Source organism: Rhinopithecus bieti, unplaced genomic scaffold (genome assembly GCF_001698545.2).
Source record: "Rhinopithecus bieti isolate Rb0 unplaced genomic scaffold, ASM169854v2 scaffold_2294, whole genome shotgun sequence".
Taxonomy (NCBI): domain Eukaryota; kingdom Metazoa; phylum Chordata; class Mammalia; order Primates; family Cercopithecidae; genus Rhinopithecus; species Rhinopithecus bieti.
This window is the reverse complement of record NW_016803705.1, coordinates 688,449-710,078: the sequence shown is the minus strand read 5'-3', so window position 1 is coordinate 710,078 and position 21,630 is coordinate 688,449. Positions and strand designations below refer to the sequence as shown.

At 37.3% G+C, this 21,630-nt stretch overlaps 1 protein-coding gene across 2 annotated transcripts in view; it reads right to left on the bottom strand.

Moving 5' to 3' along the window:
- The window catches only part of RBPJ (recombination signal binding protein for immunoglobulin kappa J region), a 118,280-nt gene that overhangs the window by 6,470 nt on the left and 90,180 nt on the right, over nt 1–21,630 (bottom strand). Inside the window, exons 5-8 of one of the 2 annotated variants that reach the window (XR_001881463.1) lie at nt 12,350–12,515; nt 7,841–8,014; nt 4,017–4,154; nt 3,754–3,866 (exon numbers count right to left, since the gene is read on the bottom strand). Coding sequence is in view for 1 of the 2 variants with exons in the window: in XM_017851915.1 (XP_017707404.1) it covers nt 3,754–3,866; nt 4,017–4,154; nt 7,837–8,014; nt 12,350–12,515 (595 nt within the window). In the remaining variant the exon portion in view is untranslated. Of the gene's footprint in view, nt 1–3,753; nt 3,867–4,016; nt 4,155–7,836; nt 8,015–12,349; nt 12,516–21,630 lie in introns of both variants that reach the window. The other variant, XM_017851915.1, reaches the window with a different exon arrangement.

Sequence of the window (21,630 nt, the reverse complement as noted above, 5' to 3'; positions counted from 1 at the left end):
CTGAACATCTAAAAAAAAAAAAATCAGGCAGGCAGGCACTTGTTTTCTAGGTCAGTACTTTTCAAACATAAATGCGCACTCAAATGAGCTGGGGTTCTTGTGAAAAACACAGGTTCTGATCTAGCAGGACCCTTGTGGGGTCTGATATTCTGCATTTCTAACAAAATCCCAGGCGATGTTAATACTGCTGGCCTACAGACCATATTTTGAATAGCAAGTTCTGATGATATTTTCCAATAATATGCATAAAATGACAAATATTCCAACATCAAACAGAAAAATCTCTAGAAGGCTACTGTCAGTGCAAACATCTTATATCCATTATCCAAAACTTACGTATTTAAAAACATAACAAAATTAAACTCATTTTATAGATTACAAAATGGGCTTAGAAAGGTCAGATAAATTGCTAAAAATTACCAGTTTAGTAGCTGAAGGATCAGAATATGTCCTGATCCCAGGGCTGGCTGCCTGTCCAAATGATCTCTAAATCTTATAATCCAACTAGTCCACAAAACACATGAATATCTGAAAGATAATACTATCAAACCCTATATGACACTTGACACCTAGAATTAATGGCTAAGGAGATGATGATGATGAATAGCAAGATTTGACACAGAACTTTTACTCGTAGTTTCCTTTTCTATCCATCACTTCCAACAACATACAAACATAAGTATCGCTCATCTCAAAATCAAAAGTAAAGAAAACCCTGACTACATGCCTGTCCCTCCCTCTCACTACCTGTTTCTCTGCAAACGCCTCTTCCTCACTGTCCAATCTCCTACAATCTCTCCCCTTTTATCTCAGACTCCATTACAACTGCTTTTCAAAGCCACCAAGGATTTCCAGACAGGTGCATCTCATGACACTTTTCTGTCCACATTTTACTTCATTTTCTCAGAAGCTCTCAACACATTTTGCCTTCAGAACCACACCTGCTCCAACTGACCTTTAGAATGCCCAGAGGCGAGTTCTCAGCCCTCTTTTTCGCTCTTTATAATATATACTGTTTAAAATTTAAAGGTTGACAACTTCTAAATTTATTATCTCCAGACTTATCTTCTCTCCTGCATTCAACTTGTATGTACACTTAACTACCTATTCAACATTTCCACTTATGATGTCTAACAGGCATCTCAAGGTTACCATATCAAAAACAGATTTTTTGATTTCCTCCTAAACTTGATCCTTCCCCAACTCATCTAGATCAATAAATGGCACCAACATTCACTCAATCCAAAAACCTTAAGTTATCCTTAATGCCTTGCTTTCTCTCATATCCAACCATCCAGTCTCCCAGTAAATTCCATCAGATCCACTTTCAAACAAATCTGTCACCCCTCAACACTTTACTACTATGATCCTAGGTCTAAGATACTATCAACTCCTGCCTCAATTACAACAACAATCCAAGCACCTGTCTCCCTGCTTCCACGGCCACATCGCTATGCTCTCTTCTCCACCCAGCAGCCAGACGTATGCTTCTAAACAAAAATGGGCCATTACGTTTAAAACCCTCCAGTGGCCTTCTAACATAGAGAGATAATATGAAGTCTTAACCCTAGATACAGAGAGGGATCCTATAAGATCTTGCCCAGTACTAATCTTACAGCTTCAGTTCTTGCCACTTGACCTCTCCTCCCTCCGCTCCAGCTCCATTGGTTTCTTTACTAGTCATCACACATCCCCTGCCTTCAGTTCTGTACTTGTTCTGTTTGCCTGAAATGCTCCTCCCTCAGTTGGCAGTTCTTTCACTTCATTCTGGTCTCTTCAAATACTGCGCCTTCAAAAAGACTTCCCTGACCTCTCTAAGTGCTCTTCCAATTCTCTATCCCTTTATTATCTTGTTTTGTCTTCTCATCACTACATAAATCCTTTACATGGGTATTTGGTTTATCACCCTACCAAAATGTAAACTCGATGAGGAGAGGCACTCGACTTTGCATGTCAGAATTCCTCAGTCATGAAACCCCTAGAAAGATTTATTTATCAGCATCTTAATAATGGTACTGCAACTTTTTCTAGTAAGTTAATGTTTTATTGCAACATTTTTATATAAAGCCATACAGTTTTGAGTGTAAAAACTTCAATTAATGACGACTTTCAAGTAAGGCAGACTACTGGTACTTTACAAACAACTATAAATGAAAACACTGTTTTAAATTTGGGTCTGTCTTCTAAGTGGTTTGTATTATAAAGTATTGGTGATCAGAATCATCCTCCTAAATTGTGCTTCTGCAGTACAAGCATTTAACACTAAAGCAAACAAACATCATTTTTGGAACAGAGAAAGTGAATGAGAAGAGAAAAAAATGAATAAATGCTGATTCAGATTTTGTGCTTGCTTCTGTCTCCTGCTCTGTTTTTCATGCCCTTCATTCCCTAATGTTACCCTTTTTATTATAATCTGTCTCAACTGCAAAGCTTTACAGATTACTATTACTATACTTCATGTCTTTAGCTTATTGCATTGACATGGGAAATAAAATCACCTTGTACAATTACGACAGAGGGCAAAAAGAAATAACAGTAACAAAGAAATGAAAAACTGGCTTAGAAAATTGTAGATCAACCCGGCCTCTGCTGAAATGGCCCCAGAAAATAAAAGCCAGTGGAATATTGCACCAAAAAAATAAATTGAAGGCATGCTTAGGAACATTAATACTAAATGTTCTTCTACTCACCCAACCTCTTCAGTCTGACCTTGAATGAAACTTACTCATAAATCCCCTTCATCTTGAATATAAATAAATTGTATTGTTTCAGAAAAGGAAAGGGAAAATTGGGAGGGGGTGGCACTATAGAGGACTTTTGGTTTCATTTTACTAACAAAAGCAGTTTTTACAGTTTAAGATCTCCTTTTTTGTGGTTGTTGAGATAGGATCTCACTCTGTTGCCCAGGCTAAAGTTCAGTAGTACGATCACCGCTCACTGTAGCCTTGACCTCCCAAGCTCAAGTGATCCTCCCACTTCCGCTTGAGACTACAGGTGTACACCACCACGCCTGGCTAAATTTTTTTTGGGGGGGGGGTGGGGGGAGGGCAAGGTAAAGACAGGGTCTGACCATGTTGCCAGGGCTAGTCTCGAACTCCTGAGCTCAAGTGATGCCAGGGCTAGTCACCTCTCCTTCTCCTGCCTTCACCTGTTGAAGTGCTGGGATTGCAGGTATGAGCCACCATGCGTGGCTGAGTTTCAATGTCTTCTACTGAACAAAAGCCCTAAATCCTATGTCCCTCTCCCAAAGTTAGAAACACCAATTTTATTTAAGTTTTAATAAATCTATCTTCTTGTGAGACAGTAAGCTAACAAAAACTATGCTTATATTTTAAAAGAAATAAGAATTTCTTCTTTATGAAAACTTGGTCCTACACTGGGATATGGCAGGTACCACAAAAAAATGAATACATTATCTGAATTAGTAAAGAAAAGAAATGTAATTTATAGTGCCCTCTACTGAACATCTTCAGATAAACAGCTAAAAAGCAAATTGCCACCAAAATATATTGGAAATCATTTAAGAAAAAATCATTAAGAATGTACTTGTAAAAACTGGTTAATTACCTTAAAGCATTTCTGAAATAAGGTACAGTATAACTGTCAATTATAAACAGCTCTGATTACTAACACACCTTTTAAAATTAAAAGCATAAAATTGAGGTGTGTTTTTCCATTTGAATGTTGTGACTTTGCTGTTTAAAGAATTAATTTTTACTTCACGTTATCACTAAAGCAAAAGTAGAGCCATACCAATCTTGGTAGTGCCATGCCAGTAACTGAGCACACAAGTTTGACTGTTTGTCCATAATGGATGTAGCCATCTCGGACTGTGAATTCTTCTCCTTCTGATTCATCATCATCCACTACAGTAGGTGGAAAAAGAAATCAAATTGTTACCTTTTTGAATTCATTTTATGATTAGCAAATGACAAAACTTAATATAGCCATATATCTCATCAAAAGAATTTAACGATTTCACACTAAAAACATTCATTGCACATTTTTATACTCACAGAGATGAATAAAAAATGCTCCCCACTGCTGTGAACTGGCATGAAAATTACCTCCTTCTACATGCAAGTATCTGGTACTAACTGTCTGGGATCGTAGTCGATTAAACAGAGCCACCTTTGTTCCTGAGGCAATGCATACTGCAAAGAAAAAAGAGCTCTTATTTATGTGACTGGAGCAAAAGGTGGGGAGGGAGCAAAAGAAGGAAATTCTGCTTGGCAGTGTATAATTATTCTTTCTTATCATTTAACAGTTTGACAAATATTTTCACTTTCCAAGACAGTATAGATGACACCAAAAAAAGAAGTCAAGGTAACTGTTATTAATAATGTCAAGCTAATGATATCAAATGTCCATAAAAATAATTTTAAAGTGAAAGCTACACAGTATGTTTAATGTGGTGCTGATTATTACAGAAAAACTTACTTTTAAAATAATGAATGTTAGACAGTAGAAATTTAAATGATGACCTATTTAAAGGATATGTATCTAAATATACTGGTAAGAAAATATTTTCCTGGAATATCACTGAATGGAAAAGCAGACTATAAAATACTCTGTACGCTGTGGTTCCACTAGGCAAATGTATATATTTTTAATACACAGAATACACGCATAGAAATTATTATACAGAATACATGCATAGAAATGTATGTATCCAATTACACAGAATACACACATAGAAAAGGGACTAGAAGGATGTTTATCAGAGTTGATGGTAAATGCCTCTGCATACTGCGATTTTAGAAAATTCTACTTTCTTCTAAATACCTTAAAGTACTGTATGAAATTTCTTGAAAATAAATCTATGTAAGCAGAAAAATATTCTGAAAGTGAAATATGTTCTCTGTCATCAAGAAACTAATATTCAGTACAAACACAAAGTTAAAGCAGTTATATAAAACCATGTAATTTGAAATGCAAATAGCCTGAATACAAACATAATATACCTCCTAGTGCAGGAGAACACACCACCACCTTTGAAGTAGGTATTGCCTTCCAGCAAGAAAACAAGAAACAAACGACAACAAACTTAAATCCGATCACGATTCTAGACTAAACTCTCCTTGACCAAACTTTTAAGCAGGCTGCTCTGAGCATTCAACTAGTATTCGTCCTTGAGCCCTGTCATCAGTCTGTTTAGCTCAGTTGTAGCAAGAATCCTCCTAAATTATCCCCCACTCTGGATCTATGATCATCTTGGCCTGCCTTTAGCACAAATCCTAAGTCAGGTCAGAAAGAAACCTTCTACCTTTGATGTCTCCTTTTAGTAAGTTTCCATCCATTGACCCTCTCACTCTGCTTCATCCCCACTTATCTTTGTTGTATTCTGAAATGGAACTTGGTTCTATTTTCCCCCGTTGCAACAGTACTGAATGAAATCTATCTTTCCAACTAGTGCCCACGCTCTATTTCTTTTTGACTCTACCAATTTTACAGAAAATATATTAAACTACACCAAATAAATGAAATTAGCAAAATCCAGTATGTGGAAATCTCTAGTGGCCAAATGTCTCAACTTACTTAAATAAATTGCAAGAGTTGGTGTGTGTGTGTGGCGCGGGGCGGTGGGGGATTGTTCATAGATTATACTCAAGGACATGTCACAATATAAACTGTACTATGTGGTAGATCTGAATTTTGATTCAAGCAATCTGATTTTTAAAATAACACTTTAGACCATTTTACATTTGAACATTGATTGAATATCCATCAAACTAAAATAGGGGCAGAAGAAAGTGGGCCTGGAGTACAGGTATAGATGAAGATAAGGTTGGTTGAATTTAAGATCACTGTTGAAGTTAGAGAATGAACATAAGAGGTTTCATTTTATGATGCAACTCTGTCTACTTGAGTGTGTTTGAAATTTTCCATAATAAAACTAAGTGATATTAGTGGACTGAGTGGACTAAAATACAACCAATACAAAAAAAAAAAAAAAACAAAAAACAAAAAAAACCCATGAGCTCGTAATAAAATGAAAAGAAAGCAAACAAAACAAAAACTCTGAAACCCCACTGGTCTCTTTCAAGGAATGTTATCATTGTTCTGCAAATGAGTAAACAAGCAACTAATCCTGCCTTTTCATTACATACTACAATTGAAGCAAATAGCTGATATGGCAAAGTTACTCTTTGTAGAAAAAACTCCAGCTAACAAATGCAGAAGTTATGAATTTAAAAAATTAGAATATTACCACTTTGCAGCATTTAATGAAATAGATTTAAACATCATCAATGGCTATTAAAACCATTAGGTTAAAGTTTGCTGAGGAACTTTATGAGTAGAATAGACTAACAACAGCTGAACTACTATAATCAATCCTAACACGAAAAAAGGGATAATTAGATATTATGACTTCCAAAGGAAATGAATGTATATTTTACCAACTAGTTCTGAAAGACTTTATGTCTAACCACCAGTTCATGGAAAATGAGAGAGACAAAGAAACAGGTAATCAGTCAAACTCAGAATATGGAATTCCACAACAGAAAAATGATCCAGTTTCTTCAACAAATAAATGACACAGAAGGAAAACAAAGGTGTGACAGGGTGAGAAGAAACTATTACAGACTAAAATGTGTAGACCTTGTCTGAACCCGTGTTTGAACAAACCACTGTAAAACAAAACAAAGCAAAAAAACTATAAAAAGACATTCTGGGTCAATCTGATAAATCTGTACATGAAATAGGATATTAGATGACACTGAAGAGCTGCTGTCAACTGTTAGGTATAACGATGTTTCAAAAAAAAAAGGCATGTATTAGTCATTATTGCAGAAATTTTGGTTGAAACAATAGGGTAAGATTTACATTAAAATACTTCAGCAATTAGAAGACGAAGAGGTGTTGGTGGTGATGGAGATAATGAAACAGAATGATAAAACCTGTTGAGGTTGGGTAGCTGGTTTCTCCCTTTTATATAAATTTGAAAATCTCAGCCAGGTGCGGTGGCTCACACCTATAATCCCAACACTTTGGGAGGCTGCGGCAGGTGGATCACCTGAGGTCAGGAGTTCAAGACGAGCCTGGCCAACATGGTGAAACCTCGTCTCTACTAAAAAATACAAAATCAGTTGGGCGTGATGGTGGGCACCTATAATCCCAGCTACTCAGGAGGCTGAGGCAGGAAGGACTGGTTGAACCTGGGAGGTGGAGGCTGCAGTGAGCTGAGATCCTGCCAATGCACTCCAGCCTGGGCGACAGAGTGAGAGTCCGTCTCAAAAAAAAAAAAAAAAAAAAAAAAGTCTTCATAATAAAAGTTAAAAAAAGAAAATGGGTGTGAAGGTTAAATTTATAGTTCACACAGACTACACTTCTTTGGTAGTCTAAAATAGGCTGATGAGACAGCAGTCTCTGCCAGAGCAACCACATTAAAATTTTGTTTAGATTCTCAGGAAGGCCTGCCAAAAGCCCATTTAATTAATAGCGTTTTCAAAGGGGTGCTTTTGACACTGTGGGTAGATCAATTCTTTGTGGAATCAGAACTACCTTGGACACTGCAGGACATTCAATTCAGCATCATAGGCTCAAGATACCCAAAGCCAACAACATCACCCCCTCCAGTCACCATAACAACAGAAGGAGAAAACCTCCCATTTCCCCAAAATGTCCCTGGGAGCACTAAGGAACCAACTCTGGTTAAGAACTGCTTCATTAGACCACATACTGTCGATTTACGATTAAAAAAAGAGAGACAATAAACAGGGCCACAAAAATAGTAAAGAATTAATTGGCTATTGAAAAGGCCATTTTTAATTTAACAAAGAGTCTGTCTTATTAAATCACGGTAGGAATTGGGGACAAATAAGAAAAGCATACATACAGTCAGCATTTTCAATGACTGCTTCTTTTTGGAAGGTTTGGAGATGACTTTTATCCGCTTGCTGAGGAACACACCAATGTCATCACTGTTGCCATAGAACATCTTTACAGACAACATGAAGTGCTTTCGCTTGTCTGAATCAGATATGTACAATGTTTTGGCTGTGCAATAGTTCTGTGAAAGAAAAGTAAAGTTTTAATAGCAGCAAAACCTTGTTTGTTTATGTAGTACCTACAACTCAGAATGGCCATAGTTTAAGTAATAATAAGAAAAACAATTCCAATGGATAGCTGATAAAACCAACTACAAAATTAACTGTAAAATTACTGAAATTGATTTCTGAAAAGTACATAATCTTCCTTATAAAGTCTATAAAACACAAACATTGTCATCTATGGTATCCTCTTTAAAAAAAGACCGTTTAAAAAAACAGTATTTTCTTGTTTTACACAGCTCTACAACTGTGTCATGGAATTATCACTCAATGTTACAGCAGTACCTTTTAAAATAATTTTTACAGTTAAAAAAATCAATGACTACTTAAAAAAAAGCATAAAATTTCAACAAATTATGTAAAAGATTTTAGCAGTTCTTCTCAAAATAGTGCATAGAATGTTTTTCTTTATATAGCTGAACACTAGAGTAATCACTTATAAGTTTGAGGAAAACAACGCAAGACAAACTGGATGATTATAAAATGTCTTAACCAGAAAGAGATTATATAAGCATTACCTTAAAGAACTATTTTTAAAATGGTTAACTGCACAAAAGGGCGATTCATATGTATCACTAAAAGAACTGAATTTAAAGGTACTAGAGAAAATGCTCAAGGCATTATGTCAGTTTACCAGAATTTAAATTCTGATAACTGAAAAGATTAAGAGATATAGCACTTGACAAAGAGCAAAGACACTTCAAAATGCTACTGCTTATATTATATATGACAATTCTAAAATCTTTCCTATTCTCTTGATCCCTGTGAATCAGAGAGGGATCTAAACTATTGTCCTTTTCCAGATAAGATAAATAATGCTGAAACACAGTATAAATATCTAAAGTATCTGAATTATATTTTTTTAAAGATCAACATTCCACTTTAAAATTAAGCTAAACAAGTTTTTTCAACTATCTCTTCTGTATCTTCCTTTTAAAAGCAGAGCAAATGCTCCTCAGGAAACAGTTAATGACTTCTAGGTTTTATTTTAAAATTTTACTCACAGACAGCCTTGGTAGCAGACAAAACTACTGCAATCGTTTATTGTACTTCTCATAGCAAAGCTATATAAGAAAATTTAGGTGCCATCTTGAAGATTACACATTCAATTAAGTTTTTAAAAATCAAAAGTTCCGTAAAAGCTTTGAGAGGTTTTGCTCTGTAGAAGACAAAAATAAGATAAAGCTAATCATAGTAATAAGAAAAATAAAAACAGGCCAGGCTGGTGGCTCATGCCTGTAATCCCAGCACTTTGGAAGGCCGAGGTGGGCAGAGTGCTTAAGTCCAGAAGTTTGAGACCAGCCTGAGCAACATGGTGAAACCCATCTCTACAAAAAACACAAAAATTATCCAGACATGGTGGTGCATGCCCATAGTCCCAGCTACTCAGGAGGCTGAGGTGGGAGAGTCTCTTGAGCCCAGGAGGCAGAGGTTGTAATGAGCCGTGATCCCACCACTGCACTCCAGCCTGGGCGACAGGGCGGCACCCTGTCTCAAAATGAATAAAGATAAAGAAACAAGAAAACAACAGTACTTTGCAGTCACATCACTCCTTGCACCCAAGATCTCCAACACACTCAGAGATGGCATCTGTGAGCCTCTATGCCCACAGTCTGCCATACTCTTAAAAATGACAGCAATGAAGGTCAAATTAAGCTTAACAATGAAATTCTTCTGCAACATAAGGTGAGGTCTGTGAAAATGGGTATCAATGTACTAAAGCAGACAGTCATGGGAAGCAAAAATGAAATGTATATCTAAATGAAGGCAATTACATTCTAATGGGAAAGCTTAAAAATGTTGAGATCGCTTAATTTTGAGGGTTAAAATTAAAAGGTAAGATCCATTTGAGAAAGAGAAAATACTGAAATCCAGCATAAATAACACATACTGGCAAACAAGAAAGGAAAAGAAGAACCAAGAAGGTTGGATCATAAGACCTACACAAAAAGAACTGCATTTTGTTCAGAAAAAACAAACACACATATATCTCCTTGGAAAGAAAGGAAATATATCCCTAATTACAATGAGTACTTTGAATCCACAAAAATCATAACCAAGATAATTTTATGGGAACTATTTTTAAAAAACTGTAAGGCCACTGACCACAAACTACTCAAATTCCATTAAGAAAAAAGGAATCAGGCCTGTAATCCCAGCACTTTGGGAGGCCGAGACGGGCGGATCACAAGGTCAGGAGTTCGAGACCATCCTGGCTAACACGGTGAAACCCCGTCTCTACTAAAAAATACAAAACTAGCCGGGCGATGTGGCGGGCGCCTGTAGTCCCAGCTACTCGGGAGGCTGAGGCAGGAGAATGGCGCAAACCCGGGAGGTGGAGCTTGCAGTGAGCTGAGATCCAGCTACTGCACTCCAGCCTGAGCGGCAGAGCAAGACTCCATCTCAAAAAAAAAAAAAGAAAAGAAAAAAAGGAAAAAGTCACTAACTCATAGAAAATAAGCAAATAAAACCAAAATTACATTTGCCTTGCTATTCTAAAAGGTTAAATTAGCTAATGGAATTCTAGAAGAGAAAATGGTATATAATCATCTCTCTAGAAATACTCTTTGAAAACAAGATCTTTAGGCAATAAAGACATTTCCCTGAAAGGAAGAAGAAATACCAAGTCTAATGCTGCAAAGTGATACTTGCGAAAGACAAGCAGTGATACTATTGGTTGGTTTATTTGGTATTACCTCACTTAAAATTACTGGAAGCTGGAACTGGTTAAAATGAGCTATGAAGTAGGATTAAAGTTATATACACAGGTAGCTAGAATCTCTGGCCTCTCACTACCTATCTGATCCACTCATTCATAGTACTGAATGTCTACATGTGAAGCCTGGAGGCATATAACTCTGAGATTTCCTAGGTAACAAGAAAACAGATGAGACAAGACGAAGATCTATTAGATGGACCCACCACTTAAATATATTCGTTATTTTAGCTCAGGGGTCATAATTTAGAAACAGTTTGACTGGTTTAAGATGAAACAACCTTTATTGTAATAAGTATCCCAAATCTAATCTAAAATACATAGTCAACAAACCTTACTTACAAAAACTATAAAGATATAATGACATACAAATAGCTAAATTTGAAGGAGGCTGATATTAAGACCTGTAGCACTATCTGTAAAATCACTAAAATTGAATTTGAGAGCACATATCCCCTACCTCACCTCCATCAACACTACTCCCAACCCATATCTCTAGTGCCAACTACAACACAGCAAACACTAAAATATTCAACAAAGATGCATCGAATGAAACAGCTGTTTATGCACTATTTTAGAAGACGTTTAGTCATTGAGATCAGAACTAACCATTTTCCAAAGTATAGTAGCAAGCAAAAATAAAATCATAGCTAAATCCCAAGTGAATAAAAAACTATCTTTCAATACTAAAAGTATAGATTGGCTGGACACGGTGGCACACACCCATAATCCCAGCACTTTGGGAGGCTGAGGTGGGTGGATTGCTTGAGCTCAGGAGTTCAAGACCAGCCTAGCTAACATGGCAAAACTCCGTCTCTACAAAAAAATACAAAAAAGTTAGCTGGACATGGTGACGCACACCTACGGTCCTACTACTTGAGAGGTGAAGGCTGCAGTCAGCCAAGATTGCACCATTGCATTTCAACCTGGGTGACAGAGTAAAAATCCCGTCCAGGGAAAGAAAAAAAAAAGATCCAGATTGACTGCTTTCTAAATTCATACAATTAGTAAAACTAGTTGATAAATTGTTTTCTCTAGAAAACTAATTAAAGAACCCCTGCTATGCACTAAAATTTGAGTATAACCAACTGTGGCTGTTCTTATCTATAGTATCTCCGATGTCAAGTAAACATTTATGATCTTTAAAACCCAGATAAATGCTTTCCACAATGTATATATCATCGTGTCTAGTATAAAACTAAGATTAAAACAGCAGAGTAAAACATTACTGAACAATGTATTTTTGTTGAGATTTGAGTGTCAAACCTCTGTCAAACAGAAGATGAGCAATCAGCCTCCTAAATTTATTACTGGCGTCCAGTAGAAATCTGATTTGCTAAAACTGCTTGCAAGCTGGGGAAGCTTACTGCATGCCATCTTCCAATGTCAGTAGCATAAGCTTCATGAATGACTAGACCAAAGCGATCTGAGAGGCATATTTTTTGGTCCTAGTTTATATATTCCAGAAATTGTTACTAACAGTTATTAAAGAAAAAAATCTCCACCACAAAAATGAATATGAAAACTATATTCTGGTACCATGGTGCCCCTTTCTGGTGAACTAGCAGTCTTGATTTACCTTTCCTTCCAAGTTTAGCTGCTGCATTTCTTGGTCACTATTTCCTATCCCAATAAATGCACACGGTTGAGACTCTTGTTCAGAACAACCATCGCGTTCCATTTGTTCTTTTTTTTTCTTCCATCCACTGCCCATAAGATACACACAAGGAGGAGGGCAAAAAAACCTGAAGAATAATGGGGGGAAAAAAAACAAAAAGCTCAAATCAATTAGATTAAAGAAAGCATTTCCTTTTCTTGAACATTATGAATACAAAATCATATTGAAATGCACCTATTTCCCAAAGAAAAATTTTGGTGAAGCCTTTTGTAATGCAAATAATCATGCCCACAAGACAGAAATCAGGACTTCCACAACAACTAAATCTGTTCAGGTAAAATACTGGAGCTATGCGTACAGTTAGATTAAATACTTTTTAGAGTACAGAACTTCTCTTTGTATTTTCACATGGCTCAGAGTTCTAAACTACTGGAGTTCAGCAAATTCAGTGCACTCTAACATATTACAAAACATGATAAACCACCACAAAATCTGTAATTACTAATTAAGGCCTATTCAAAATGACACAATCACTAATGAGTGACATTATTGTTATGGATACTGCATTTAACTTAATGTGGTAAATTAACTTAATGGGATAAATTAACCTAGAAAATTGTATTATCGAGTATTGTCCATAGTAGAAATACCCAAAATATTAATAAAAGCAAAAGAGTCAAAAATAAATGGATCTCCTGATTATGAGCAGTGTTGTGTTTTGCATATCTTTGAATTTTATATATACTTGGAACACCTGGTGCACTGTAGATATCTGAGAAATATTTCATGCTCAAAGAACAATACACTATATTCTTTCAACTCACAGAACACCATAAGTTTGTTTTGCTTGTTGTCAAAAACCACCCTCACAAGTTCTTCTGAGAATGACTTTCTTATAATCTTTTCTTTAGCAATTAAAAATATTATCTATTGCAAAGCCTAGCTCAAGGCTCATATTTTACATAGTTCAGACCATAAATCCAGTCCTTATATAGGGTATAAATTCAGCTTTGCTCAATTATAATGCTGACTTGTACATACTTTAAAACATCTATGCCATATCTCTCTAGAGGGCCTGAAAACTCAAATTAACTATAGTAGCCACATAAGTCATATAAATGGGTGAACGGTGTATATAATAAACAGGAATATCCAGGCTGGGCACAGTGGCTCATGCCTGTAATCTTAACACTTTGGGAGGCAGAGGCAGGTGGACTGCTTGAGCCCAGGAGTTTGAGACCAGCCTGGGCAACATGGCTAAACCTCGTGTCTATAAAAAATAAAAAATTAGTGGGCATGGTGGCAGGCACCTATAGTCCCAGCTACTCCGGTGGCTAAGGTGGGAGGACTACCTGAGCCTGGGAGCGTAAGGCTGCGGTGAGCTGTCATAGTGCACCTGCACTCCAGCCTGGGTGAGAGTGAGACTGTCTTTAAAAAAAAAAAAAAAAAAAATTAGGAATATCCTTTAGTTTCCCAAAGAAGTAGTTTCCTTCCCTTCTTTCTTGAAACACACAGCCTCCGTTGTCATTCTAACTTTTTGTACTGTTATTAGTACAGAAAATTTTTTACTTTTCTTAATCCTAGTATAAGAAAACCCAGATCTTAAATGCAATGATAATCAGCCACTGGTGTGTATATATCCACTCACACTCACGTGGCTGTACTATGGGCATGCAGGTCTAGTGTTGGTCCCGTCCTCCAATTGTTCAATAGATGCCTGAAATCAAATTTTATGTGAAATAGTTTTTTTTTAAATTTGGCAACTAATTTACACTTATTAACACTCTGTAGGCCAACAACGTGCAGACTAAAAGAAAAAAAACTTTATGTGCATATATGTACACACATGCAGACACCAGCAGGCTGGATTTGTGCTTAGGTCTTCTTGAAGGTGGTAATATCTACTTCTTATTTGCTTCCCCCTCAGCCTCTACAATATTATCTACTGAATTGACTCAAAATATATTAATAGAACCTACTTTTTGCTCAACCCTAACCAGACTACTTTAGAGGCAATTTACATATGACTTACAAGAAGTAAGCTGGGTTTATTTAATATTCATTAATTCTCCAAATTATTTATTATATTCTGAGTGTGTAACAGATACTGGGGATATAGCAGTAAAAATAACCAAAAAAATGAAACAAAATTCCTGTTCTCATGGAACTTACACTCTAATAGGAGAGAGATAATAAAAACAGATAAATGAGTGAAATAACATGCACATGTACTCCGTTAGCTGGTGTACTCCGTTAGCTGGGGAGAAAAAAATAAAGCAGGCAAGGGGTACTTGAAATGGGGACAGCCCAAGGTGGCCAGGAAAAGTTTCCTTAAGAAGGTGACTTTGAGTCATGACCTAAAGCCATGTGGACACCTGGGGCAAGAGCATTTCCACAGAGGAAAGAGCCAGTGCAAAGGCTCTGAGGTAGGAAGGACTGTGACCAAGAGTGGGGAAACAACCAACAGACCAGAGTGGCTGGAGCGGAGGGCAGAAGGGGGATTAACAGGCAGCAAAGGCAGAGGTAGTGGACAAGTAGACCAAGGAGGCCCTAAGGATTTAACTGAGTGAGGAGGGAAGTCTCTGTAGTCCTCTCACATTTATCTAATCCAATAGAAAAGAGCAGTTTTCATGCCTGTATACTTACACTGAGGCCAAGGATATAAAGGTCACAGCCAAGGTAGTGGGCCCAGTTCCAGGTCACTCTAAGTTTGGAGGGAAGCCTGGATTAACTGGGCTAGTTTTGGAGTGGGTTCAGTTCAAGTCTACAAAGGGGAGCTTTCTGGCTTCTAATGCTGGGAGTTACTCAATGCTTACTATGGCACAGAATCAAATACCTAGGCTGGCACACTCTCAGGAGGTTGAGAAGGCATCAGTTTTGGAAACACAACTCCTGTTAGTTTTTTATTGAACACTGATGTTAGGACTCCTTAGTAAATTGGTGTATCAGCTATAAAACTCAAAGAGCTGTGTTTTAGTACAGGTTGTGTATTCCTTATCTAAAATGCTTGGGACCAATAGTGTTTTGAATTTTTTTTTTCCAGATCTTGGATTGTTTGCATTTATTCTTAGCAGTTGAATATCCCAAATCTAAAATGCTCCAGGCTGGGTGCAGTGACTCATGCCTGTAATTCCAGCACTTTGGGAGGCCAAGGCGGGCGGATCACTTGAGGCCAGGAGTTCAAGACCAGACTGGCCAACATGGCAAAACACTGTCTCTACTAAAAATACAAAAATTAGCCAGGCATGGTAGTGCATGCCTGTAGTCCTAGTTACTCAGGAGGCGGAGGCATGAGAATTGCTTGAACCCGGTAGGTAGGGGTTGCAGCGAGCCAAGATAGTGCCACTCTATTCCAGCCTAGATGACAGAGGAAGACTCTTACAGGGTCATGTGGGCACTCAGGGTTTTCAGATTTTGGAGCACTTCGAATTTTTGGATTGGGAATGCACAACCTGTATGCCAAATACAGTAGTCAAATCTCAAATGAGTTATCATAAATGGTACTTCTTAATTTCACATCTGAAAAATATAAAGAGAGCTAAAATGATAAAAGAATGAGTAGTGCTAGTTTTCTCAAAAGTAGTGTGACAAAATGCATGAAACGGTAAAAATCAGGTTGATAAAAAATTCTCTATTCAAAACAATGACCAAGGGTCTATCTTGAAAGTGCTTTCCAATCATGTAATAAATATAAGAAAATGAAGACTTTTCAATAGTCTCTGAGTCTTAAAAAAAAACAAACTCAAGTCTAAATTATTTTAAAAAGGCATAATGGAAGAAAGTAGCAAATCCAATATAATCTAAACATTGAAATTATTTCTATATTGCTGATAAAATCATAACTTAAACATCCCAATATCATCATCCCCTAAAATACGGCAAACAAATCAAGTTGTTGCCCAGACTTCAGTAACAATACAGTGATTGAATAAAAGTCAGCATATATACAAAAAAAGGGCAAGAATACAAGCAAAAGAAACCAAAGAGAATGGGGTAAAAATAAAAGGCCACCAAATTAACAGAAGAAAACTCAAATACATCTTTATTTTATTTATTTACTTACTTATTTATTTAATTTTAAAGACAGAGTCAGACTTTCACTATGTTGCCCAGGTTGGTCTTGAACTCCTGGTCTCAAGGGATTCTCCTGTCTTGGTCTCTCAAAGTGTTGGGATTACAGGCACAAGCCACTGCACCTGGCCTAAAATATATCTTACGTGGTGTATTTTAGGCCAGGTGTGTGAAACTGACGATTTTTTAAAAATTTGGGCAGTTGGTCAATATGTATCAAACACTCAGTGAAAAGTCTGACCAGTAAGTGGTTAGCCTACAGAGTTTAACTGCTGCTACAAAAAGATATCCTATAAAACACGTTGCCTCTATTTTCTCATCTTTCCCAGCAGCTCTATCAACTATGACAAACAATACTTTCTCTGCCACTTGGTGGCGATATGCACACATTTAAAATTTTATTCCTGTCATAAGTTGTCTTTATTTTCAGAGACTGTTTCAACACCTATTTCCTCAAATCTTGAGATGATGTCTGAAAACTGCCTTACAGATTCAAAGAAGGCTTTTTATCCATCCCAATATATAAATTCGGTTAAACAGAATCCAAACTCATGACATTTGCATTATCTTGCTACCTTTGCAGAATCATTACTAACCTTTGATGATTATTCAGTTCACAAGGACCGTATTTAGGAACTTTTTGCATACCACAATTGGCCAATTAACACAAATCTCAATATGACTTCAGAATCAGTCTAAATGGCTTTACTGTTAATTGTTTCAACAGCATCATACTGCTGCTTAATTACTGCCTTCAAGAAAGCTGAATGTTAATGTCAAATGACATATTAACATTTCCTCTAGATAAAATAATCTTTTAAAAAGTTTATTTTTTAACCTCAGACCTTACTTAATGAGAAACTCATCACTAATATAAATGGGGTACTAGATGTGCCATGCAAATAAATATTAGTTATTAGGCACCATATTTAACATTAAGAACAATTTAAAATTTGGGGATAAAATTTCCTAACCAAGTATTTTTAAGCATCACTCACTGGAGTTATCTTGTATGCCAAAAAGACACAGCCAAGAGGACTGTGATCATGCCCTCAGGTTACCTCACGCCTTGTGCCTTTGCAACTCTTCAAAAAGGCCTGAACCTGGATCAGCAAGAAAGAAGGCAGATCTTCCTCTTCCCACTATGCACTCCACCACCAAGTAAGAGCCCAGAACTCTTTTCTGAATCCAGGGGAGTTTGCTAGACATCCAGAGGGCTAGACTAGCATTAGTCCTAACTAACACTAACACCTGTTTTTTTAAAAATCAAGTAAATTTAATGGGTTTCCCCTTTATTATAAAGTAATGCGTGTCTACTTTGAAATTTTAACAATACAAATCAGTAAAATATAGGAAAGTAGTACTCTGGCCTTCTCATCATTTTTATTCATTTTTTAGAGGACTTCAAAGTTTAGATTGTTCAAGCTTTCTTTTGACTGGGGTTTTAGACCAACTAGGCCATGCTCAAACAATACAGAGAAATTGAAAACAGGACAGGCGCGGTGGCTCACGCCTGTAATCCCAGTACTTTGGGAGGCAGAGGCGGGCAGATCACAAGGTCAAGAGTTCGAGACCAGCCTGGTCAACATGGTAAAAGCCCGTCTCTACTAAAAATACAAAAAGTAGCCGGGCGCGGTGGCTCAAGCCTGTAATCCCAGACTTTGGGAGGCTGAGACGGGCGGATCACGAGGTCAGGAAATCGAGACCATCCTGGCTAACACAGTGAAACCCCGTCTCTACTAAAAAATACCAAAAAACTAGCCAGGCGAGGTGGCGGGCGCCTGTAGTCCCAGCTACTCGGGAGGCTGAGGCAGGAGAATGGCATAAACCCGGGAGGCGGAGCTTGCAGTGGGCTGAGATCCAGCCACTGCACTCCAGCCCAGGCAACAGAGCAAGACTCCGTCTAAAAAAAAAAAAAAAAAAAATACAAAAAGTAACTGCGCGTGGTGGTGGGTGCCTGTAATCCCAGCTACTCAGGAGGCTGAGGCAGGAGGATTGTTTGAACCTGGGAGGCAGAGGTTGCAGTGAGCCAAGATTGTGCCATTGTACTCCAGTCTGGGCAACAAGGTGAGTCAAAAAAAAAAAAAGAAAGAAAAAAAGAAGAAAAAAAATAAAAGCTACTACAATAAAAGATAAGGCTAAATTTTCCATTTTAACTCCATAAACCACTACAGCTCTATACGCATGTTTGTTTGTTTGTTTGTTTGTTTGTTTTGAGACAGAGTCTCACTCTGCCGCCCAGGCTGGAGTGCAGTGGCACTATCTCGGATCAGTGCAACCTCCGCCTCCTAGGTTCAAGCGATTCTCCTGCCTCAGCCTCCACAGTAGCTAGGATTACAGGTGCCTGCCACCACACCTGGCTAATGTTTGTATTTTTAGTAGAGATGGGGTTTCACCATGTTGGCCAGGCTGGTCTCGAACTCCTAACCTCAGGTGATCCTCTCACCTTAGCCTCCCAAAGTGCTGGGATTACAGGCGTGAGCCACTGCACCCAGCCGTATTTTTTAACAGTAACTAACAAACAGGAACCTTATCTGGATTTTAACGTAATTTTCTAAATAGCTCTTCCCCTTTTGTTATCTCCATTGGGCCTCAGTTATACATCCTGGTATTAAATGACATAGTGTCTTTTAAAACTCCTAGTAAAGGTCCTTTTGCATAAAACCTGGCACATAATAGCCAAATAGCCAATCAGAAATAAAGAATAAGTGAATTCAATTGTACTAAAATGCATCTTCAAAACTCCAGAGAAAAGAAAAGCAGCTTGCCCAAGTCTGAAGCTATATGATAAACATGCATCTATTCACAATTCAATTAGAGCTAGTCCAGTCTCACCCAGGTAATGGTAAAAGAGTTAGTCCTAGGCAAAGGTAAGTTTACAAAGTTTAAGTACTCAAAGGATCTTTTCCTCCTTAGTCCCTGCTCTAGATAACACAACACTCAAACGCAAATGGAATGGTATGGCAATTAGGGTAGTAAAAAGGGTAAATATTTAAAATTAGGCCCTCAAGAGTTCCAACCCTAGCTCCACAGATTCCTAACTAATGTCAACCTGGACACATTTAAAATCTCTGATTTTTAGATTCTTTGCCCACAGAATTTGGATCATAACATGACTACTTCACAAAATTATTATGAGGATTACAACTTTAAAATATTTATAAAGCACTTTCAGAACAATGTCTGGCTCATGATCGGAGCCGATATGAAACTGTTTCTACCTCAGATTCACTATGAGGTGCACAGCTGACCTTTCAGATTCTTCTTCCATAATGACGGGTGTTGACTTCTTCTGTTTTGCTTAAAAAGCAGAAAACTTGCTATAAACACACACTAAATTTCATTAATGAAAAAGAAATACTGAATTTCTAGTATCAACTTCATGGGGAAAAAAAGGACCACTAATTTGAGTTGGTACGCTATGTCCCAAACTACAGATACCAACTTCTTCCCGTATTGAACCCTAAATCAGTGTTTAAGTTGTGTTAGTAAAGTAAGATAAAATAATCATAAATTTAGTAAGCCTGAATAACAATACCTGGCAGTATGAATCTTAAAAATTGTTTTCACTTGTTCATCTTTGAGGATTAAAACTACCAATTAAATAGCTTTACCTTCTTGGCCAAGCACGGTGTCTCATGCCTCTAATCCTCTGGGAGGCAGAGGAGGGCGGATCACTTGAGCCCAGGAGTTTGGGATCACCCTGGACAGCATAGTGAAACCCTGTCTCTATAAAAAATACAAAAATTAGCTGGCCATGGTGGTGAGTGCCTGTAGTCCCAGCTACTCAGGTGGCTGAGGTGGGAGGATCACCTGAGCCCAGTAAGCAAAAATTATACCACTGCACTCCAGTCAGGGCAACAGAGTGAGACCCTGTCTCAAAAAAAAAAAAAAAAAAAGCTTTACGCTTCTTTTCAGCTCAGATCTAGTCAGCTTCCAGGAACTTCCTAAAAAGGGACTTCCTAATTCTCTTTTAACATGTAAATTAATTTAATCACATACATATTACATTTCCCTTCTCTTAAGCATAAGCTGAGGTTTCCTTTATGTCACAATCTCTAAGAATTCTACTCATTCCTTTCACAACAACCCCAAAACCTTAGTTTTCATTCCTTCTCTCTTCGGTCGGGGTACCTTTCTAGCCAATTAAAAACCTTTGATCTTTCTCCATAAGCAGGCTTTTTCCATGAAATGCTTAACCAAAAAATGCTGTTTGAAAGACAGACTCAAGAAACTATTCACAAGAAAATTCCAGGAACCAAGTGAAGAAACAATGAAAGTCCCCAATTAAACATAAAAAATGCTGAAATTTATAGGATACCATGAGAAATATTTTAAAATCACCTTGTTGTAATTTAATTTTGGTTAATCTACTTTATAGATAATTTCTGTTGAGTCCACATTCAACCAGTATGAGAGTATGAACCCAGTTTTGCTGTTTTTTCTTAATAGCAACCCAAACAAGAATAGGATCAAGAGAGAGAGCCAGCAGTTTTCTTTGTAATCACTCTATAGCTCAATTAACCTAAGCTCAAGACAGTTTTAGGATCAAGAGCTTGTTTAGCCTTTTCCTTTTCAAAATGGTACTTTTGGGGTCACATTTGTGTAAAAAACTACATTTTCCACCAAAGAGAAAGCTTCGCTGTGAATGACCTAATGTATCACATAAGTATTTGGGAAATATTATGTAGCCCAAAAGAAAAATTGTGGATTATTTGATTTTGTAAGATCAGGGATTTATTAACAAGATGACCTTTATTAAATTCTCCTTCCAGCTTGAGTATGTGTATAAAGTAGAAAAGTTCCTCTTCAAAGCTCGTCTTGGTTTAAAAATAAAATAATAGACACTAGAAATAATAGCTTCTTACTCTAAAGCCTCCTATCAACTATTAGTTCTTACACTTTACCCCAATTAGTCGCTTTGGTTTACTTAGGCATGTCTGGGCAGGCCCAGACAAGTCTTAGCTCATAGCTTTATGCCTCTTCCTTATTTGGAAATGTTATTGCTTTCTTAAACCTTTTGTAAGCAACTTCCTCTCTTCTTTGTTCTCCCCTGTACTTACCTATTTAGGAAAGTTTTATGTTATTAGTAAATCGGGTATCAATTTAAGACTGTGAGGTCCAGCTCCAGCCAACGGATGCAGGACACAGAGGTAAGGATGACTCAAATG